Genomic DNA, 24,152 nt, shown 5'->3' with positions numbered 1-24,152 from the left:
GAATTAATAAAAATAAAAAAATAAAAATAATAATAATAATAATAATAATAATAATAATAATAATAATAAAAATAACAAAACACTGTACGATCGACTAATAAAAACATACGTATTGTATAATTCCATCGTTTGTGAAAAATAATCTGTTTAAGGTCTATGAAAGAGAAATACGATAAGGAATTGCAAATAGCAACCGATAAAGTGAGGCTCCACAAAGAGGAATTACTGTCGATGGAAAATAAACTTGGAAAAACCGAGGATAGATTAAAAACTACGGAAATGAAACTCGACGAATGCGTTCAAAATTTGAGCAATAAAAATGTGGTAAAAAAAAACTTTTTCTAGGCACGAACGCGACACGGTGTTTCGTCTATTTTATATTTTTCCTTTTCTTTTGCTATTTTTATTATTTTTTTTATTTAATTTTCTTTCTTCTCTCAAGCGATTACGCGCCAAAAAGAAAATGTTTGTTTGCGATAACAACTGCTGCAACGACGTGTTAAAAAAGACAAGGGGGGAAATAATAATAAATAAATACGGAAGTATTAATTTTTAGTTGATAGAAACATTAACAGCCGAAAGGGACAATGCGAGAGGAATAGCTAGACGAGAAATCGAACCTGAGAAAAGAATATTAGAGGATAAAATAGCATCGTTGTATCAAGAATTAATGCAAAATAATGCCGACAAAGATATGTTAATGTCGCAATTGTACAGCAGGTATTTGTTACAATTTAATCGAAATGAATGAATTAATTAAACGTTTAATAGAAATGAAATCGAAATGTCACGAAAAAATTGTTCAAGCAATAACGATACGTACACCTCGTAAAAAAACATATATATACACGCACACTCGTATAGATTTCTTTCAGTTTCGTTATATAATTCTAGTTTATACGATTATTTGTGTAATTAAAACGAAACAAAACAAAATCCATGTTTTTCCAGGGTTAAATTGATAATAACGCAAAAAGTTTTGACCATTAAAAATCTTTCTAAGGAACTCGAAGGAGTCAATGCCAAATGCGAACATTTAGAACAATTATTGGATCAACAACGAAAAGAATACATTTTAAAATCTTTATAAAAGAATAAAAATAAAAAAGAAAGAGTGAAAGAAAGAAAGGAAGGAAGGAAGATAGAAAGAAAAGTGAATGCGTCGTTACACACTCTCTGTCTCTGCGATTTCCGAGTATAAGCACTGAACACAACGGGCATCGTTAATTCACACTCCATTCAAATTCTCATAGGCGATGCATGAGAAAAAAAAAAACCTTATTATAATAATAAACCTCTATCTAAGATGCAAGTAAAGAAAAAAAAAGAAAAAAAAATAATAATAATAATAATTAATTAACACGAACGATGTCAGTGGATTGGATTTGTTACGAAAAAAAAGAAAAAAAAAAAGAAAAAACATTTTTCCAGCGCCGTTTAATGTAGAATTTATTATCACGTGCACACAGGGCTAATGTCTACATTAAAGAAAAAATAGAAAAAAGAAAGGCAAAAAAAATTATCCCCCATTCCCCTTAAAGGAAAAAAAAACTATAAGAAATTATACACATTCATACAAACGTACATACATACATTTCAGTATAAGATCTTTTATCATTGCTGTATAACATTTACAAGCATGAAATGTCACTGTTTATTTCACCTCGCCCCACACAATTTTATAAATGTAAGATAAAAATATAATTTAAAACTGATTTTAAATGCAGTCTTTATATCGAACTAACAATAATTGTTGATTTAATGGGAAATGATCTTACCATATCAATGTGAGTAATATTTCGTATTACAAGTATTAGATTTTGCAGTATATATCTCTCTATGAGTATATCAATAGTTATTAATTATTAATTGAAAAAAAATTATTATGTTACTTTAGAAAATGGTAGTTATTTTCCTATATCTCACGCATATTAGGATTACCTTTTTTGTTTTTCATTCTAACGAATTACTGGATACCCTCGTAAATTTGTTTAATAGTATTGTCCTGATACTACAATTTTCATTATATTCATACTCTTTTATTTTTTATTATTATTCTTTTTCCTTTCTGTGTGTGTGTGTGTTTTTTTTTTAATTAGACATTACCACATCAACTTATACATCTATCATTATGAAAGATATATGTATCTATATGTACATATTTGTGTTTTATTTGTTTAATTAGAAAGATACTATAAACTAGTATCACATTCTAATTTAGTAACTTTTTATTTGTAAAACGAAATGAAATTTAAAGAGTATTATACTACCAAGCTGTTAAGTATAATACGCGAGTTGCCTGTCCTCCTTTTCTTTTTTTTTTTTTCAATCATTATTTTTTTAATATTTACTCACATATATATAGCACAAAATAAAGTCACACTTTTTTTACTATTTGTACAACATCCTCGTCGCTCAAGATATGATCCTTTCCCACTTTTTGTGGCTGATGTTTTACCGACGATCCCCACACTAACGCGCTAAAATATTAATAATTATTAATTTAGATTAATGTTTTAAGATCGTTAGATATATACATCTATACAAGGTGGCCGTGAATTTTATTTATTATTAATGAACATTCGAAAAAATTGAGCAATGAAACGACTCTTCTAGCTGAAAATCTACGTTGATAGATACTCTTCTATATTGATTCTTGATTTGAAAATTATTTCGGCATTTAAAGCATAACAAAATATGAATATAGTCGACTGAAAATTTAAGGACAATCCTTGCTGAGCTAAATGTGAACATTTCTGATTAAAATAATAACTTTTGAATAGGTTTTAAATGACCTATTTTTATAGAACCTTTTTTTCTTATTTTCGTACTCTAACACCATTTGGCCAGAAAATCTTGAGACAACCTATATAAGTTTAAAGGGTACTTACTATTTGAATTCCTTTGCTATTGACCTATGAAGTTTATTGCAGAAATCTTCGACCGTCCTTCTTTCCGTATTCAATACTACAGGAGAATTGTAATCTGGTAGTTGACCCTTAGGTTTGGTGTAACTGTTGAACAAAGTTGAACAAAATTATTCGTATAGATTTTAAACAATTATTATCAAAACTATTGTTTAATTTCTTTTCATTATTTCAGAGAGAGACTTACATTCTAACGAGTTGTAAATAATCCCACATCTTCTCCAACAAATCATCAAAGTTCCATTTGTGATGAGCAGAGATAGGTACACAATGTGGTATTTTATATATAACATCCAATTCTTCTATACTAATTTGATCTAAAAAAAAAATAAAAATGAAAAAAACAATGTGAGAAAAAGAAACACATTTTTATAGGATCCTAGTCCTAAAATATTATTCATTTATGACAAAAAAAGAAAGATAATATGTTTCGTAATTACCGATTTTGTTTAATAAATAAATACACGGTACGTAAACACGATTTCCTTCGATGACATCAATCAAATCGTCCGACGTAGCATCGTATCGTAGATTAATATCTGCATTATGAATTCTGTACTCTGCCAATATCGTCTTGACTGTGTCTAAATCAAGTTCTGACTGTGCGCACTGGCAAACAATGCAACTGCCTTAGTCTTTCTGTCAAATGCCTGTCTGGTAATTATGTTAAATTTATTGTGATAATGTTAAAAGGTTACACTTGGCTCATTCCACTACAATAATTCCATAAATAATCTCAAGATAATAACATAACTAAAGCTTAGGTTATACAGCGCATTATACTTTTGAATAATTATAAATGAGCGTATCCATTTTGAAACTTTTAGTATGTATTATAGTAAAAATCAAGAGAATATTAAAAGATCTGCAATTTTAAAAAAGGATAAAAAGAAGAAATAAAAAAGCCACTGCCCTTAATATTTAATGTTAAACAATTACTGTGGATAAATTATATAGAATAAGTTAAATGATGTTTTTAAACAGTGACTTTATAATATTCCTAAGGATTATACCAAGTTAATTGTTAATTGTTAAATATTAAAATAGAAATACTTGTCTATATATCCTTAACATCAGTTATGTTCTGTCAATGATTTTAACTTCCAAACTATCTTTTCTTTTTGTTATACACTATAAATATAAGAACAAACTAATAACAATAAGTAAGTATATATATGAATAACTTTCTTTTTATCATATTACGTGAACTCGCTCTTGTGTACCTTTCATTATTATATTAAATAGCCTTTACCATATATATGTAAGAATATAAATTTAATTTTACCGTTGTTTGAAGATTGATGCCACCCTTTTCTTTTTTTCTAAAAGTAATATTAGGTGGTTGTTTGTTAAGTCGTAACCCAAAACCTTCTAATTCGTGTTCGATCAAACGCTTGTGTCCCAATGGTTTAAGCACATCCAAGACAATAAAAATTAAACTGCAAGTTCTAGCTACAGCTATTACTTGTCTACCACGACCCTTGCCATCTTTAGCACCTTCAATAATACCTGGTAAATCCAGTAACTAAAAGAATGATATTATTATAATATTTACATAAAATAAATATTTAATTAGCTTCTGTTGTAAGCTTCGAATTTTCTGTTCATATATTACCTGTATTTTTGCACCCTTATATTTTATACAACCAGGAACAGTAGTTAGAGTTGTAAACTCATATGCTGCAACTTCGGAGTATACACCAGCTAATGTACTCAATAATGTCGATTTACCAACAGAAGGAAAACCTGTGTGATTAATAAAATGAATAAATATTATAAAACTGTAATGCTGTGATTAAAAATTGGAAATTAGACTTGTTCATTAACCGTTTGGATTCTAATAAATTCTAATAAATGAAATAAAGTGATGACATAAATAAATTGGTATATGTATAAGGAAATGTTAATAAAACTATTGAGAAACATACCGACAAAACCTATCCGAGCATCTCCAGTTTTGGCAACTTCAAATCCTTGCTCGCCACCACCACCACCTCCTTTTGGTGTTATAAGTTCACGTCTCAATTTAGCTAACTTTGCTTTCAACAAGCCCAAATGACCAGACGTTGCTTTATTTTTCTGAGTTCTTGCCATCTAAATTAAAAATTGAAAAATACATTTCTTTATTCATTACACAATACATTTTATATGTAATTTTAAAACAATATGACTATGAATTGAAAGAAATACAAACCTCGGCTTCGATCGAAGCAATTTTTTCCAAGATCGTACTCATTTTGACTTATAATAATAACCTCCAAATTTATAACTTTTCACACAATATTACACAATTCTACACTTTATGTAAATTTTTACGTAAAAATATTGCAAATAATTAAAGTTAACAACACGTGCATATGCATATGCATATGCTACGACCGCGCTTTACAAAATTGGAACCATAAAAAGCCGTCCATGTAGACGACTAACTTCATATCGATTCTTTCTATGTCCAGACAGCGCTTCGTACGGTATTGATGTGAACTAATTATAAATTTTCTAAACATAGATAAATATTTTTGTAAAAATATAAAGAAAATATTGGAACGCTTGCAAAGAACCTTAAAACGATCAATTCAATTAATAATTAACATTTTTAGTTAATTATTACTGTTTAAAAGAATCTGTTATAATAAAAAGATAAAAATATTTCCTATAAATATAAAGTTACCGACAGAGCGATAACCAATAGCATCATGGCGAAATAACCAAACATTGAATCTCGTAGTGCTTATTACTCGTATACCAGATGTGCATTTAGTGTGTAATAAAGTGCAGGTGCAGTGAAAGAGAGAGAGAAAGAGAGATGTGTAGTAGAGTTTTACTAAATTTGTAAATTCTTAATACATTATAATTATTTTATGATGGAAGATATTAGTGATAAGTTTTTTTACGTGTACAGTTCATCTTTAGATACCAAAATCCAAATTAAAATGTAAGTATTTATTCTAAGCAGATTCAATTAAAGATAGAAATATCAGTATCAGATAGTTATATTCAGTTACTAATAACAACTAGTAACGATATTTGAATAGGAATAAATGACGTTAATGTTAATAGCATAATCGGATTAAGTCTCTTAATAAAGATGATAGCAATATCTAATATAAAATTGGTATACATTTGACAAGTGTTGCTTCTGCAAACATTTAAGTCTTTCAACAGATTAACAATATAATGATAGTACTAATGTATATTATTATTTCACAGAGGTACCTTGGAAGGTAAAAGACAACGACCTGAATATGATAAATTACTTCTGGATCCGATGTTAAAATATTCCGGTTTATATAGTGCAAGTGGTGGTAAAGGTGATTTATCAGCTTCGCTACAAGTATGGGCTGGTGGTAGACCATTAGCTTTACCAGTTCACACGGCCTACAAACACTTCACATCGCGTTGGAAGTAATAATGAATTCATTAATATTTTCTATTTGTCTTATATTATATTTCGTGTAATAATAAATATTCATTTATATTTTGCAGCTGGAATCAATGGGTAACTTTACCTATATCTTTCTCCGATTTGCCACGTGATGCTCATCTGTGTATAAGTTTATACGATTGTGCTGGACCTGGTAGACAAATACCTGTTGGTGGTACAACCATATCTTTGTTTGGAAAACATGGTGTGTTTCGTCAAGGAATGCTCGATCTGAGAGTTTGGCCTGGAGTAGAAGCTGATGGAAGTATTTGTACAAACACTCCTGGAAAATCAAGAGATCACGGAAAAGAACAAATGCAGCGTCTTGCTAAACTTGCTAAAAAACATAGGAATGGACAAATGAACAAGATCGATTGGTTGGATAGATTGACATTTAGAGAGATCGAATTAATAAATGAGCGAGAGAAAAGGGCATCAGAGTATCTTTACTTAATGGTTGAATTTCCAGAAGTTACAATGGATGGTATACCGGTATGAAAATTGTTCATAATTTAGGATATAAATTTTCTTACAAATATCGTATCTTATGTACAACATTTTTCTACCGTTTCAGTATTCTATTGTGTATTATGAAAAAGATGGAGACGAAGTTGTTCAACACAGATCACAACCGGATGTTGTTACACTTCCAGATTATGAAATTTTACAAGTAAGAAAAATTGTAATCTATAATGGATTAACTTTTCTATCTTAGATGAAACAAAAACAATTTTTGTATCGATTTAAGGCCTTCTTTAGAGCATTACTTTTGTAAAGTCAAAGAATCTAAGGACGTTTTATGTTTCAGAAAAGCGAAAGTTCGCTTTTTCTATTTTACCTGTGCAATTCACAATCAATAGAAACAAAAATTCATGAAATTACTAAAGAGGTAAAAAGAGCTGTCTTGACATGATTCATTTAGATTTTCTTGCAAGTTGGCAATAATAATTACGAAGAAGGCTTATAAGATGCAGTATAAAAAACTTTTATTAGTCAATGCGTATTGACAATTATCTAATCTGAAGCCATACTTATTAAGAAAGTAAGTAAGATGGTAAAAGGCTGACAAATACAAATATTTTATTCTTTCAAGTAGGAAAAAATTAATTAATTTTTCCCCTTCCTAAAGAAAAAAAAGTATTTGAATTATATATTTCTTTTTATATTACTCGAGAGTCATAGTGGTGAATGTCAGGTAAAATAAAATGACGGGTATTAAATTTTCGTTATTGTTCTTGTTATCATCGTGATAATCATTGGCATAAAAAAATTATATACTCTATTTTGAAATATTGAAATATTAAAACAGATTTTGGAATATAAGCAGTGCTTATTTATATGCTTGAAATAAATACTTGCTGCTGTATTTCCAAAGATTATTATTTAAAATCGTAATATATCTTTTTATCAGTATACTAATAAGGTCTTTTTTTTTAATTATTTCAGGAAAACCTTGTTGAAGCTAAACATCATAAACTAGCGCGCAGTTTACGTAGTGGTGGAAACACGAGAGAATTAAAACCAACATCTAGCGTTCGAGATGCATTAAATACAATATTGGGCTATCCACCGACAACGACGTTGACTACAGAAGAACAGGATCTTATTTGGAAATACAGATTTTATTTGTCAAGTCAAAAGAAAGCATTAACTAAATTTGTGAAATGCGTTAATTGGAAAGTATCTGGAGAGGAACGTCAAGCATTAGAAATGTTAGCTATTTGGGCACCACCAGATCCAGAGGATGCTTTGGAATTACTCGGACCGGCGTTCACACATCCAGCTGTAAGAAGATATGCTATCAAACGTCTAAATCAAGCTCCCGATGATGATTTAATGTTGTATCTCTTACAACTAGTACAAGCTTTGAAATATGAAGATTTTGAAGGTATGAAAAGTACTTTTCAAGCCTTCTTACATGATACAGAAGAGAAAGAGAAGTTTGAGAGGGATATAAGACCCGGTGATGCAACTTCGACTCCTATGACTGCTGTAAGTTTTTCATATATATATATATGTAAATATATTTAAATTAAAAAATACCAACAATTACTTATTTGTCACATTAAATGAATTATTCTTTCTTTTTCTAATATTATATTTGCCTTTATAGTCAATAGAGTCTGCAGAATGTCTATCTACGTGTCAAGATACTTTTATGGACTTGGCATCATTTTTGATAACCCGTGCTTGTCAAAATTCTACCCTGGCTAATTATTTTTACTGGTATCTATCGATCGAAGGTGAAGATCAAAATGATCCAGTTATAACAGCCAAGCAAGACACTCGTGTAAAAGAAATGTATATCGCAGTAATGGATATGTTTACCACTATGTTAGCGCATGGCAATATTGTCTGGCAAAAGAGAAAAGATTTCCTTTTAAGACAAAAAATGTTTATTGATCAATTAGTATCTCTTGTAAAGGCGGTAGCAAGAGAGAGTGGCAATCGTAAGAAAAAGGCTGACAGATTACGAACGTTACTAGCCGATCCAGATCCTGCCTATAAAATGAATTTTTCTAATTTCGAGCCAATACCTTTTCCCTTGGACCCTGAAATTTGTATTAAAGGAATTATTCCTGAAAAGTATGCAATTATATTTTTATATATTTAATTTTCTCCCTCTACAATTATATATATTTATAATAAGAGAATCAATCTGTTTTATTTTACAGGGCAAGTCTATTTAAATCTGCTCTTATGCCATCTAAACTTACGTTCTTAACAACCGAGAATACGGAATACATTGCCATTTTTAAACACGGCGATGATTTGAGACAAGATCAATTGATCCTGCAGACAATAGCCCTTATGGATAAATTATTAAGGAGAGAAAATTTAGACTTAAAATTGACACCATACAGGTGACGAATTATCAATTATTTATCCTCGTGTTTATTATCAATTAAAAAATAAACAAGAACTAATTGTTAAATTATTTTCAGAGTGCTTGCTACAAGTACAAGACATGGTTTCTTACAATTTATCGAATCTGTAACTGTAGCTGAAGTTCTCGCTAGCGAGGGTTCGATACTAAGTTTCTTTCGAAAACATCATCCTTCCGATACAGGACCTTATGGTGTTGTACCTGAAGTTATGGATACATATGTTCGAAGTTGTGGTGAGTAAAAATTATTTCAAGATGTAATTGTATAGAATAATGAATTTTATAGATATTTTCATAATATTATCAAATTTTAGCTGGTTATTGCATAATTACATACGTATTAGGAGTTGGAGATCGTCATTTAGATAATTTACTTTTAACGACGTCAGGTATATTTAATTGATATATGCTATATGTGTCTGATATTAGGTGTGGTTAGAGACTAATTAATTACACGTATTTTATAGGCAAACTTTTTCATATAGATTTTGGATATATTTTGGGTAGGGATCCTAAACCTTTACCACCACCAATGAAGCTTAGTAAGGAAATGGTTGAGGCCATGGGTGGTGTAACATCTGAACACTATCATGAATTCAGAAAGCAATGTTACACAGCATTTCTTCATTTGCGCAGACATGCTAATTTAATATTGAACTTATTTTCATTAATGGTTGATGCTAGTGTACCAGATATAGCTTTAGAACCAGATAAAGCGGTCAAAAAGGTTCAAGACAAATTACGATTGGACTTGAGTGACGAAGAGGCAGTTCATTATGTTCAAAACCTATTAGATTTATCTGTTACAGCAGTAATGGCCGCATTAGTGGAGCAATTACATAAATTTGCTCAATATTGGCGGAAATAAAATGAAAGAAAAGATAAAAATAATTTTTAATACGATCTTAAAGACTGTATTCCTTTATAAAATTTGCAAATATTAATCTATTGTACATAAATGACCGTATGTCTATAAACAATATAATTTATTGTATTTTGGGATTATTTTAGGTAATAAAGATTTGATAATAATGTTGAATTATGTTAATAATCCTAATTTAACATTGGTATATAATATTTATAAACGATACAACAATTTTTATTCAATATTAACAATAAATTCATTCAATTCAATGAAATGAGAGGATTGAAAATCTTTTTTTTGCGAATAAAATAATTATAATAATCATAGGTTATAATCTGTTATGTAAATATTTGTATATTTATTTGATCTCTTACTTAGTTACAATTGTGAATGGTGCACACAGTAGAAATAAGAAGATATTATTGTTAGTGTTGAAAATATCAAATTGTTATTAATATACATGAACGCAATAGTATTATTTTATTCATTATCACTTTATGCCACTTATATTCAATTATTTTAGCATATTAATACACATATCCCAACATACGACAGAACCAATGAAAGTTCAATAGAAAATGTTTTTATTATTTTCTTCGCGTGTCTCTCATATAATATTTAATTACTATTTCGTAGTATACACAATTTGTATTTAAATCATGAATTCATGAGAGCGAATAAGAGATGTACTAGGTATAAAAAAAGGGCATTAATGAGAAAACTCTATCAATTCAGTCCATTTCTTCTTATTCTTTTTTTGTTGGTTTGTTTTCCAATATCGGCTAGTTGTGCCTAGAGAAAAAGAGGATGCCCTAATATATTTGTTGAAAGCTCTATTTTAATAAGAAAATTCATTTTTCTCAGATATCAACATAATATGTACACGCCGTGACGATAATTAAAAAATGTCACGAGAAATAAAAACATAGCTTTATTCTTGATAACACAAAATTATGTATAGAATATAATATAATTCCTAGTAAGATAATTTAGCAAAATCTGTCTTGTTCAAGTGAAATCAAATATATTATATATATATATGTTTTTTCTTCTTTTTATATTATTTATTTTTTTACAAATAAATTTACCTTTAGAATACTTCGATAACTGTATAATAATTAATTATACAGTAGAATATATATGTATAAACTTTCTATATATCTAGTATACACAAATATATTAAATCTTTCAATTCTTAATGTTGTTGGTAATAATATATATTATAATAAAATTCCGTCTCTTTTGTGCACATTCAACTAATTGCGATTAAAAATAATCGGATATATTCAAGATACGTGTATTATAAATTTGGATGCGTCTCAAACACGACAGATTTTCTATTATAGGATTATATTTTTTCTTTGACATTTCATTTTAAACACACACACACACAGATTTACACAGCGGCTGTGATAATTAAAATTATAGGCATTTTTATTTTATATTTGTTTACTTTTAATGAATATTTATAAGCTATTTCTTATGAAGTTAACATTAAGCTTAACATACACAATCCTTGGTTCGCTTAATTCTTTTTTTTATATATACGATTGTTCGTGTGTGTATATATATTTCTTTTTAAACTAATATCTGCAGTTACGTTTAACAAAAGTTGAGAAATCAATGGATCTATTTATAGAAAGAAATCTTTTATTATTGATTTAAACATCTCATGAATTAAAAAATGAAACGAAAAAAAGTGCAACGTTAACATAGGTATGTTACTATAAATATATTTTAATGTACCTGCAGACAAATTTTACTTTAGTTGTACAAACGAAGAATTGCCCACCATAAGTTGACATCACAGAGTAGCAGTAAAATCCTACAATTCGCAGATTTATTTCTTTTTTTTCTTTTTTATTTTATTTTATTATTATTTTTTAATTATCTTTTAATAATTTTCAATCACGAAATATAACAATGTAAAAATATTTATTAACTCTTTTCAATAAGATTCGGTTATATCTCAGATCATGCGAAACGTTTGAATAATATAAAACATCCCATATTTGCATATTCTAATAAAGTTATGCTATGTCTTAATGAATGATCTGTGAATCTTACTACTACTCTCAACGAGATATTACATATTATTATGATAATAAAATGTTTTTCACATAAATGACTTAAAAAGTTACATAACATTTAGGAGAAAATTAAAAGTGGATTAATAAAATGTCCATTCTATATTATTTAATTAACCCATATGTAATTCGAATATATCGTACAAACGATTTTTTCGTTTTTACATCAATTTGTGTCACAAGGTATTTACTTATACGATATTACTGTAATAAAATTCACATTTTTTTCAATCCTGACCTACAATATTTATGTACCAAATCGAGTGAACGGATTTAGTATCCGTGCTTATTATATGCGGTATATATATATATAGTATATATATATACTATATATAGATATAAGAGTATAGATATAAATTATTATAAGAAAATTTAGTCTTAAATCTAAGCACTTACTTCCTTATTACTCTATGTACATTTAAAAATAGACTCGAGGTTATTATTCCATAACTATAACTCCAAATAGTCTATTTTAGAAAAAAGAAACTTTCCATTACAATAATTAGAAAAAATCTGTAACAATGTATTACCTTTCCATAGGCTTAGTGGCTGGKACAGAACTTTCTACGAGGTCGTGCCTCTCAATTGGAGAATTATCCAATGTATAATCAACGGGATATCGTTCAGAATATGTTGGAGTAGCTTCTCCTTGTTGTCTTAATCGTAATTCATCTGTATGTTCGTGATAAAAACTTTGCGACGCTTCGATATTTTGTGAACTAGATTGTTCAGCTTTTTCTAGATCATCTGTTGAATAGTAACTTTGACTGGCTTCACTTTCCGGTCTATGACCATAATAACCAGAAGAAACATTTCTACTGGAATAACTTGGAGTTGCTTCCTGTGGTGTAAAGTAACTTTGACTTGCTACTTGTGAGTTACCTTCGTAATAACTAGGAGTTATCTCCTCTTGTGGATCTTCTTCCAATCTGGAGTTCCCATCCTGATCAACAGATTCGTAGTAGCTAGCTGTTACTTCTTGATGATGGGTATAATAGCTCGATGGTTCGTTTCTATGATCTGTACTTTCGGTAACAAAATTCTGCGAGGATGTTTCTTCTAGGCCAGGCATCGACACTGGAACCTCGTAAGAAGTTGATACATTTTGTTCTACTATAACTTGATCCTCATAACTGGATGAAGGTACAGAATCAATATGAGTGGAAGTGATATCTGGATTTATATTATACGAAGATGTAGGTATTTCAGGTACTCCATTGTCATGGATACTCGTATGTTCTGCTCTAACTGATGTATCTGGTATTGTACTGGATGAAGCTATGTTCAATTCCTCGCAAGGTGGGATCTCATATGATGATGTACTTATTGCACTTTCTTGATCCTGATCTCTTTCTTGATTTTCTGGAGTCTCTGGAACATAGGATGAACTGGCTGTCTCATCTTCGTTTAAGCCAGAGTTATTGGTAGAAACCGATGATGTGCCAATACCATCATTTCCAATGTCATTTGACTGGGATGGTATATTTCCTTCTTGACTAATTTCAGCATCCGTTTCTAGATTATCTGGTATATTTTCTACCTTGCCAACCTCGTAACTTTGGGTCGGGAAACTTTGATCATCGATTGGTTCGTTTGTAACGATTCTACCATCATGACTTTGCATCAATTCATTGAAAGATTGCGTGGGTGCATTTACATTCACCTCGGTAGATGTCTCGTAAGACTGAGAAGCTTCATTTTGCTTTAAATGTTCGAACGATTGAGTTGGTGGTTCTCCAGCAATTGTTTCTTCATCTGTCTCCATCGGTTCATATGTTACAGACTGCGATGGTTCACCAGAATTTTCAAGTTTAGAAACTGATTGACTGGGCAAATCTGCAGGATCATTTGTCATCGATATATCAAACTGTTCAAAAGATTGTGATGGCGTTTCTTGATTGCTTTCTATTTGACTTTTTTCAAAATGTAGTTGAATATTTCTTTGAACGTGATTACCATCCGTTTCATCTTGCGACGATGGTTCATCTGCTTGACAATCTTCCAATGGTTTTACCGTGGAGTCGTATATTTTTGAGTCAACAGCTTCTTCTACTTTGATATCTTCTGCATTAGTATTACTTAATGATTGTGCTGCAGACATACCTTGCAATACTTCATGTATTGTTTCAGTTTGATTTGTCGTAGTAGTTTGTTCTACGAGTGTTGGAGAAGCAACTTTAATATTAGAATCTTCCTTGTAAGAAAATTGATTAAATTTATTCTCAGTACTCGGTTCTTGAGAAGAGGAAGTTTCCATATCACCTGAATCTGTAACTTCAAATGCCATATGTTCTGCAGATTGTACTTTAATATTAGATTGTGATTGTATTAAAGAATTGTTGTCTAAAATAGGCATGCTACTGGTCATGGAATTTACAGCTTGATCCACTAGTTGCATATTTAGTATATTTTCGTTACTAGGTATTTTTTCTTCTGCAGTAACTGCTATGTCACATGTTACATCTTTTTTAATGTTTTGTTGCAAAATTAGTTCTTGCGATGAAACAGGAATTTCTTGAGTTGGATAAATTTCTTCTAAAGGCATCGTTGTATCCTCTGATTTTTTCAAAACGCAAGTTTCACTCGTCGAAGTAGATGAGTTTTGAGAAGATATAGGAACATCTTGAGAGATTACATTCATTTCTGGCGCAACTGTAACATCTGGCATTTGTGCGTTTACTGGAGATGTAATGGAAGCTTTAGAAACTAACATTTCAGATACTGGTACATCGGCGAAACTGTGTTGCGTAACGATTGCAGTTTGAACAGATGTTGAAAATTGAGTATTATCTGAATATGTGTCATCTATTATAGGCATCGATGGAGTTGTTTGAACTGGTGTAGTTTCTAATACAATATTGCATGGTAATGAAACTGAATAAGAAACATTCGTACCACTTACAGCCTCTTGGGTTTTAACAGTTATGTTTTCATCTAAATTAGGTATTACTAAATATTGAGTGCTAGTAGGAATGTCTGTTCTTGGTATTTCAGTTGAAGCTGAAGTATCCATGATTTCTCCAATATCTGGCATCGAATTACCAGGAATTTGAATTTGTGTTTCTCCTGTAGATATATATGAAATATTCGGATTTGTAATGGTGATTGGCAATTCTAGAGAAGATGGTATCGTTGAAACTACTGAAGTTGTAGATTCTGATTGAATTGGAAGATTGCTTGGAACTTCAAGCGGCGTCATAATCGGTTGATTCAAAGTCAATGATGTCTCTAATACAGATGGAGAAGATATTGGCTCTGTTGGTGGTATAATCGTAGATTGTAGAATCGTTTGATTAATTAAACTAGTCTGAGTCAATCCAGTGGTCATTACGCTTCCTGCTGGATTTTCAGGTAAATTAATTTCTTGTTGAAAATCTGTGTTGGCTAGAGCTGCTGCCAAGATATCTTGATTTGATGTTTGTATAATTTCTGATGTAGGGAAACTTTCTGACATTATTGCTTGGCTTGTTTCATTAGTATTGGTTGATACATTTGGAAGTACTCCATTGTCGAATTGAAGAACAATATTGTCTAATGTTCCAGCCTCGCCCAAAGAACTAGGATCTATATATAAAGTTCTTGTTCCATCTGGATTTTGAGTTGTTCCCTCAAGAGACATTAGTGTATTATTATCTAATGGATGTATTTGACCTTGTTCATCTATAGTTACCAGAACATAGGTTTGAGTACCGTCGCTACTTTCGGTTGGTAAAGCCATGATCTGTGGCTGGGTAGTCACTTTTGGCTCCTCTATCTTTTCTATTTCTGTATTCTTTTCTGTATGAATTTTCTCTACCTTTAATTGTTCTTTTGGTACATTTTCAATCATTGTATTATCCAGTTTCAATTTTTTCTCTGGCTCAATAGGTTCTAAAAGTGGTAGAGATAATGATCCAGTCAAATTAGTGTTTACAGTTGTACCAGTCATCGAATTTATGGCAATATTTAATAAATTCTTTTGAGAAGCTTTATTTGATGTCTGACTCTTGGTGGCACCTTTAGAAGTCATTGTATTTGTACTTGTGTATTTATGTTGAGTTATTGTCTTAGAAATATTAGGTAATGTAGTGTGAGAACTTAAAATATTTTGTTTCGACTGAATATTTTGCCCTGTGTTTGTTTCTTGCACTTTTTGAACCAAAATTTTTTGCTGATTTCTAGATTGACGGCTTCGAGGTATAAGAACTTTTTGAACGCTTGATGAAGATGCAGATTTTCCTTTCTGTTGAACTTGAGACATAACCGTTTGTTGTGTATTACCTTGACTCGACAGATTCTGCATAGCAGTACTCTGCTGAAGGGCTATTTGTTTATTCATTTTTTTATTTTGCGAAACAGATTTCGAACTTGATCCAGAACTTTGGAATACCATAGTACTACTTGATGATTTTGATGATGAAGAACTTCTACTTTGCGACGAAGGAGACATCTGAACTTTTGGAGCTTTTTGTGCAGTAGATAATTGGATTTTTTGTTGAACCGATTGATATTGCACTTTGCTGCTTTTTGATGGACTCTTAGCCACTATTGCTTTAACTTGTTGCCCTGTAACTGGAGTAAGAACTGTACCTTTAGATGTAACAATATTTGCCCCAAGAATAGGTTTTCCTCCAATGGCTTGAGATATTGGTGTCAAAATGGCTTTTGGTCCACCTATATTTTGAGAAGATAATATTGTAGCACCTTTTGTAACTAATGCTTTAGAATTGATAATTCTACTTCCTAAAGCAGAAGCACTTATGGGAGTATATATTCCACCTTTTGTTAAAATACCTTGCGACAAAGTCCCTAATAATGCAGTTTTTGTAAGAGTTCCAGACAAAGGTGTCAATACTCCTTTGGAAGTAATAATACTTGGTGTATTTATGATTTTTGGACCAAGTTTAGACGTTGTAGGTGAATTATTGTCTCCTTTTGGAGTAATAATGGTCTTTGAAGTAACAATATTTTGTGGACTGATTGGACACAAAAGTTGTCCTTTGTTTGTTACCATTCTTTTACCACCTAATGTCTTTGACATATTTAATGGTATCATCTTTGTTTGACCAGACTGACCTGATGTAAATATAACCACTTTCCCACTTTGTACTACTTGGGGATTTCCTGTACCTTTTCCAGTAGATACAGCAATTTTTTGTTGCGTTCCAGATTTGCCCTGTACGCTATAGCGCAACTGTTGACCTCCGGATGTATGTACTACTACGTATTTTCCAGGTGATGTCTTTTGTGCCAAAATGGGTGACGACGTTTTTCCAGCTGGTGCGTTTTGAAATTTCAATCCTTTTACGCCTCCTGTGAGCGGTGGTACAATTGCTCTAATATTCGTAATTATAGGTTTTGTTCTGTATTTATTTTTCAAAATTGCTGGTGTGCCACTTTTCTTTTTTAAGGTAGATCCTTCAGAAGTACTCTCACCTACAGATTTAAGTTGCATTTGGTTAGGTGTTACAACTTGAGTGGTAGGAGTAAGCGCCAACGTATGTGGTACTGAACTAGATGCTGGTATAATAGATGATATTACAACAGGCATTTGTTCTATGCAATCTGGCGTTAATACATCTTCGCTTAAAACGAATGGCATTGAATTAATATCCAAATCCATATCAGTCAAACTTTGTGAACTTTGTTGTATATATTTTGCACTTCCTGATGAGGTTGCTGCTGTTTGTACATTTACCTTTTCAATAGCAGCACTTTCATTTTCTTCTGCCTTTAATACCTGAAGTTTTTGCGTCAACGAAAGATTTGGAGAAGTTACCTTTAATCCAGCTTTCATTTTACTGTTAGAAGGTAAAGATTCGATTTTCATTATTTTTGTTTTAGGGCTTCCCTTAGGATCGCCTCTTTTTCCATCCATATCCAATTTATGTTTTATTCCTTTTTGAGGTAATTTATCTAATAGTTTAGATTTTAAAATTTGCATTGGCTCCGTCAATGTTACATTTTCAATTATCCTAGGCATTTCACGTTTTTTTACTGGTATACTAGCTTCGGAGGTCGGCGAAGGAGTAGGAACTTCTACTTTTAGTGATTCCTCAATCTTTTGAAAGTCTACATTTGTAGATTTTGCAGTATCTTCTATTATTGGTGATTGAGTTTGTGTTATCAGATTGAAGTCACGGGATGAAGACGGAGTTTGACTAGTATTCTGTAAAACGGGTTCATTGACTTTTGCATCAGTTTCAATATTCTCTTGTACTACAACTTCGACTCCATGAAACCCACTCATAATAGAAATATCAGAAAGATTATCTTGACTTTGCATACCAGAAACATTTTCTGACAAATTTGTGTTTTCTTCTACATTTCCAACTTTTACTTCTGGTTGTATACCAAATATTACTGTATTTATATTATTGAGTTCTTCGTTGTTTAGTTTGATTGATGGCTTCTTGCCCTTTTTTCCTTTGCTAGTAATTAATTCATTATCTTCTGAAACAGCTTTTTTCTTATCTATCTGTAAAGTCTTTAAAAAAGCTTCTTGAAATGAATTTATCGGCTTCTCTTCCAAGAATGCATCTTTTTCTTTTTTTGGTTTTACTCCTGTCGTTTCTAGCATTACTTTTCCTTTATACCTAGTTGGCATTGATTTTTGCAATGTATGTGGATCACTTGACGCCTTTTCGATATCCTTGGACGTTGATTTCGTACTTTCTAAACAAGAATCTTCCCCTTCTTTTTCTGTAGACTTTTGGGTTTCTAATTTCTCATCACTTTTTGCAATATTTTCTGAGACAACTGTATCAGTTTGTTGCAAATTTTTATCTTCTTTAATCGAAATCCCCATACTTTCTTTCATTTCAACCTCGACATGTAAATCAGTCAAAGTTTTACTTTCTGTTTTTTCAATATTTTCTGATGGAATATCCATACTTTTAGTTTCTAAATCAGTTGTCTCCAAATTAGTTTTATTCTCAGTATCAATAAGTTTATTTTTTTCTTCTTGAGATTCAGTATCTTGATTCATAGTTGTGCTTTCGGAAGGAATATCAAGTTGCGATAATTCAAATTTTTTTATTTGAGATTTTTTTGGTGGTAACATATCGATAGCAGTTTTTGAAACATCAGACGATTGTTTTTGTGTATCGGAATTATTAGATGTTTGAGGTTTAACTGTTTTTAAAGAATTTTCGTTTTCGTTTTCATTTTTTAATAATTCCTTATCAGCACAGGTTTTATTTAATATAAGATCTGTATCCGTTTCCTGATTTATAACTTGTAATAATTCAGTTTCTTCTTTCAGTGGTTCAATTGTAACATCTTTGGGTGGTAATGTTATACTCTCCGACAAAAGAGTCGTCATATCTGATTTCTCCACGTTAATTTCCATATTTGTACATTCAAGTGACGTTTTCTGAGAAGTACTGCTAGTTATTTCATCATCCAAAGGTTTCTTTTCAACCTCCGAAGATATTTCACTTGTGATATCATTTTGATCAGGAGAATCATGCTTTGGACTAATGTTAGTTGTTTTATTAGAATTATCTTCTGAAATTTCCATCATTTCTTCAGATAGTTCTAATTCTTCCATTTGCTTTATTTTATCAGTATCCTTCTTTTGTTGTCCCATCAATTTTCTTCCCTTTCTAGGTTTGACTTTCGGTTTTTCATGAAATCTTTCATCTCCTTCTGATTGACTATCATCAGTTTTAAAAATACTCTTCTCATCTTGTGTGGATTCATCCGAATCTAAATATTTTTTATTCGATCTTCTCTTTCTTATAGCAATATACGAACGATCAGTATCAGATTCTGACGTTCTACTTCTATTATCTTTAGATGTCTTTTCGCTGTCCTCAATAGAAGTATCTAAAGATTCCAAACTTTTTCGAGGCCTCCCTCTTCTTCTTTTAATCTTGGAAGTTAATTTTCCTTTCGGATTGTTTAATAAAATATTATCCTTCTCAGATTTAGGCACTTGGATCATATCAACGTCAGAGCTTTCACTTTGTTCAGGTAGAGTCTCTGCTGATTCAGATACAGTTTCATCTTCTGTCTCTGTGGTAAATGGATCTGACAATGTGTCATCCGTTTGTTTTGCAATAGTATTATCATGACTTGTTTCAACTTTTTCTACAACGTTATTCGTAACAGTTGGTGTCTCGCTAATCGCAGACTTCTCTTCTACGCACGTCTCTTTATCCGTTACAAGTTTGTCAGAATCATTTTTATCTGTTAGAGTTTTAGGCTCTGATCCCTTATCAATTTTAATATTTGCAGAATGAGTGCTCTCGCCTTCTTCTTTCTCAACTTCAAAAATTTCAACTATTTCTAATTTAGTTTCACAATTATTACTAGATATTTGTTTCTCATTATTTTGTAAAGTTAATTCGCTTTTTCTTTCACTCTTATCTTCACTTTCGATCACTTTATTGGTAATTCCGTCGTTTGTATCTAAACTTTTACTACTGTCATCGACTTTTTCGATATCTTCCACGTCTACATTACTTTTTAATGTGGTTTCTTCAGTTTTTTTAATCGCATTAGACATTTCGTTTTCCGCTGTACCCGGATTCTTATCATTTTCCACTTCTTTCTCTGTTTTTAAAGCTTGACTCATTTCGAATTCCTTAATTATTTCTTTTTTTAATGATAAATTCTTTTCCCCAAAAACTCTGGGTATTTTTCTTACCGGTGGTATAGACGGCTCAGGCACGTCATCTTCGTCAAAATCAAAACAAGACAATCGAGATTTTTTATCATCTTTATCGGATTTTGAATGTTTATTATCGCCCTCCAACTTCAATATTTCTTTCTCTTTATCGAACTTATTCGTTAAATCATTTTTACCAAGGTTCGGAGATAATGGCTCTTTGTCTTCTACATTGGATTCAACTTTATGCACAATGCTGGCCAATGTGTCTGAATCTATCTGAATGGATGCAAATTTTTCAGTTTCCCTAAGTAATTTTTCCGTTTCTTCTAAAATTTCATGAGGATTTGCAATCTCAGAAGTTGATACATCCTTATTATGTTCCTCGGTAACATCCATGTATGATTGATCTCTCGTGGGTGAATGTCTGCTCGTACTAGTATTAAAAGATTTAGTTTGATTAAAACTCGTATCTTCGTCAGATTCATCGTCCCAATCCGCCAATAATTTTTCCCGTAGTTCAGGATCAGTTTTCTTCTTTTTAGGGGATTTTTCGTTCTGCTTACTCAATTTTCTTTTTCCAAAATCTGTAGGACTTTCAGCTTTAGTTTTATGTTGATTCTTCTCTTTCTTAACGTATTTTCTTTTAGGCGTATCGGAAGAATCTTTGCTTTTCGATTGGGAATAAGTTTTAACTCTTGATCTTGATGCTGATGAATTACCAGATCTGTGACTTTTGATGTGACAAATGATAACGTTGACTCGAGAAGAAATAAAATTGCACAAATGACAAGGATATTGCGGAGAAGATAAAATATTTGGCGTGCTTGGTAAGCTACTTGGTTGCTGCCGAATACGAACTTCGTGGTCGCTTTCTTTCAAAAATCTGGGATGCGTAATTTTTCTCATAGTTTCACTTCCATCACTTCTTCTATGTGCATCATCTCGATCTTTCTTTTTCTTCTGTACTTTTTTATCTCCGAACAATGCGGATATATCTGGCTTCTCTTCTGGACTAAATTTATTGCTACTCAATATTTCCGGATCACCGCCAGTTAGTTTCTCTGCCATTTCAACATCTCCGGGAAATTTGGACATGTAACTAGAACCATCTTTGATCTTACTCCTATATTTATCTGTAAAAATATTCAAATAAGTATAACGTTATAAAAATATGAGATATTTAATTCAACTTTTACATACCTAAACCTTTCTTTATGAATTCATCTTTTAGTGTACAATTATATTTATAAATTTGTTGATAATTTTTGACATATTCGCTGCAAAACAAATAGAATGTGAATAAAAATATGTAATGCAATACTACATACTAAAATAACAAAATACATTAATATCCAAAGACAATTAAGCAACTTACTACGTGTCTTCTTGAAAGAATTTGACAACAGCAATCAACGGTTTCTTTTGAAATTCTCGTTGAATGTCTTCAGGTAAATTATGAAAACCAGTGACTTGTCCTGGCCACCAACATCCTCCCAACTTCACCCAAACGACATCGCCGTCCAAATAATTTATTTCCGTCTGTTCGCACATCTTAGCACGATAGGTGGATAGATTTCTTTATAAAATCAACATTGACTCGATGAATAAATATCATAGAACTTTCTTTAGAACTACGATTAAAAGAGCATTTATAATAATAGCGGTTAAACAAACTTAATATACTTTATAACGATAACTCAAAAAAATTGTATAATCTTTGTATAGATATTTTAAATGTCTTTTGGCATCACAATTGATATATTCAATGCTCCTCTTAACAAATTATGATAAACGATAAACAGAATAAGATGAAATAAATCAAAGTACAATAATAATTTTGTTACATTAGTAATTCCATGTTAGGTTGTTGTCATCGGAAAAAGAAAGTAAAGATTCAAATTTGTAACTAATCTATTCTAAATGTATGAACTTAAATAAAATGACAAAGTTATATAGTAGCTTGTTGAGAAGTTGTGTATCGCGAGCACTTAGAGTAGTCCGATTAACATGTTCTTAGCATAGTTGAAATTGTAAGTAGAACGTCTCTCTTTGAATCTTCCTTCTAAAATATCTAACAGCAACATGCTCTCTGTCCCTCTTTCAGAGGTTTAGAAGATGTTGGCAAAGACAATTGATCAAATGTCCTCTCTTGATTGAAATATCGCTGAAGGAGGAGGAGAAGGAACAAGGAGAAAGAAAAAAAAATAGAAAAGAAAGAAAGTAAATAAGTAAGTAAGAAAGAAGTCTTAAAATTGATAGTCTGTTAGATATGACGATAGATATAAGGTGGTGATCGTTGATGACGAGGATGACGATATATTCGCGGGAAAGCACGATGAAGCGTCGTTCCCCTGGCCGCGCACCACCTTTTCGTAGATGCTGGTTCGTTGAAAAATGTCGAGGTTCTTGCCAGTAGGAGGATTCACGTCGGGCATTTTAGCCCGGGAAAGTTCGTAATATTACTTCGCTTGTAGATAAATATCTTTGATTAAATTTTTCGAAACACAGATGTTAACACGATCTGTTCTTAATGTGATTTTAATATCGGGTGGTCTTCGATTGGATGATTTACCTGCTTTATTAAAGAGCTCACATATATCTTGACTCTGTTGGAATTAGGCTTCTTTGGAAGTCCCAAAAACAAAAGAATAATAAGAAGAAAAGTAATATATAAGGGATAAAAGGAATGAAACGAAATAAATATAAATGTTCTTTTGGCGCCTCGCCTCTTCGTTGTCCTAAGTCTTTCTCACTCTCTCTCACTCTCTCTCTCTCTCTCTTTCGTTTGTCGCGTTCGTCGTTCTCTCTGGTATCTTTGCTCTCTTCTCACCGCCGTAGCAAATATTTTACATATACCACTACATACACCAAAAACAGTAACGGCAGCGACGACAACACATCAGCAATACACCAGGCCACTACCACCAACAGAAGAAGAAGAACCAGCAGCGACAGGAGGATCAAGAGAGGAGGTGAGGAAGCTCGCGGACTCTCTCAGTCTATCTCTAACTGACTGCTTACTATTTTTTCCTCCAAACAAATAAACTTATTAACAACACTAAAATCAGTTCTTTGGACGTGCACACGCCAAATTAAATGATCGTATAAACGATTTGTTTAATGTCCGAAAACACCAGAAAAAACACACGCTTAAAGCTTTACGTCTATCCTACGACGTACGTACATGTTTCGTTTTACCCGACGTGCAACGGGGCCTTTCATATACGTTAAACGATATGCTTGTGTAGATGGATACTTCCTTCTCTCTTGTTGCTCGATTTCTCGATAAAGCAGCGCGCAGCCAGGCCTACCAACCTTTACGTTGTCACCAATCTACGAATAAATTTGACTCATTCTCGATTACTT

The 24,152-nt window shown here is 31.5% G+C and overlaps 4 protein-coding genes across 4 annotated transcripts in view; 2 read left to right on the top strand and 2 right to left on the bottom strand.

Annotated features, from left to right (window-relative positions):
* The window catches only part of LOC106790426 (centrosomal protein of 131 kDa-like), a 5,852-nt gene extending 3,956 nt beyond the window's left edge, over positions 1-1,896 (top strand). The window contains exons 8-10 of the mRNA XM_014755300.1: positions 153-324; positions 557-720; positions 952-1,896. Coding sequence (XP_014610786.1) covers positions 153-324; positions 557-720; positions 952-1,090 — 475 coding nt within the window. The 3' untranslated portion in view covers positions 1,091-1,896. The remainder of the gene's footprint in view (positions 1-152; positions 325-556; positions 721-951) is intronic.
* LOC106790441 (GTP-binding protein 128up) lies at positions 1,421-5,356 on the bottom strand. Its single transcript, XM_014755328.1, has 8 exons — positions 5,122-5,356; positions 4,856-5,021; positions 4,543-4,673; positions 4,213-4,452; positions 3,368-3,536; positions 3,115-3,244; positions 2,892-3,014; positions 1,421-2,480 (listed from the first exon to the last, which is right to left on the bottom strand). The coding sequence occupies exons 1-8, from the start codon at positions 5,161-5,163 to the stop codon at positions 2,378-2,380; spliced, it is 1,104 nt and encodes a 367-aa protein (XP_014610814.1). The 5' UTR covers positions 5,164-5,356; the 3' UTR covers positions 1,421-2,377.
* Positions 5,357-5,621: 265 nt separating this feature from the next.
* LOC106790430 (phosphatidylinositol 3-kinase catalytic subunit type 3) lies at positions 5,622-10,271 on the top strand. Its single transcript, XM_014755304.1, has 10 exons — positions 5,622-5,862; positions 6,138-6,332; positions 6,414-6,843; positions 6,926-7,021; positions 7,798-8,343; positions 8,465-8,937; positions 9,027-9,215; positions 9,297-9,472; positions 9,553-9,627; positions 9,706-10,271. Exons 1-10 carry the CDS (start codon positions 5,789-5,791, stop codon positions 10,104-10,106), a joined length of 2,655 nt encoding a protein of 884 aa, XP_014610790.1. The 5' UTR covers positions 5,622-5,788; the 3' UTR covers positions 10,107-10,271.
* Positions 10,272-10,446: 175 nt separating this feature from the next.
* The window catches only part of LOC106790429 (mucin-17-like), a 36,529-nt gene continuing 22,823 nt past the window's right edge, over positions 10,447-24,152 (bottom strand). The window contains exons 3-5 of the mRNA XM_014755303.1: positions 22,162-23,556; positions 21,987-22,063; positions 10,447-21,919 (exon numbers count right to left, since the gene is read on the bottom strand). Of these exons, the coding sequence (XP_014610789.1) occupies positions 12,717-21,919; positions 21,987-22,063; positions 22,162-22,337 (9,456 nt within the window). The 5' untranslated portion in view covers positions 22,338-23,556 and the 3' untranslated portion in view covers positions 10,447-12,716. The remainder of the gene's footprint in view (positions 21,920-21,986; positions 22,064-22,161; positions 23,557-24,152) is intronic.

The sequence above is a fragment of the Polistes canadensis genome, unplaced genomic scaffold (assembly GCF_001313835.1).
Source record: "Polistes canadensis isolate GaletaPanama2010 unplaced genomic scaffold, ASM131383v1 scaffold_239, whole genome shotgun sequence".
NCBI lineage: Eukaryota > Metazoa > Arthropoda > Insecta > Hymenoptera > Vespidae > Polistes > Polistes canadensis.
The sequence above is the reverse complement of the archived record's forward strand: the minus strand, read 5'-3'. Positions and strand labels throughout refer to the sequence as shown.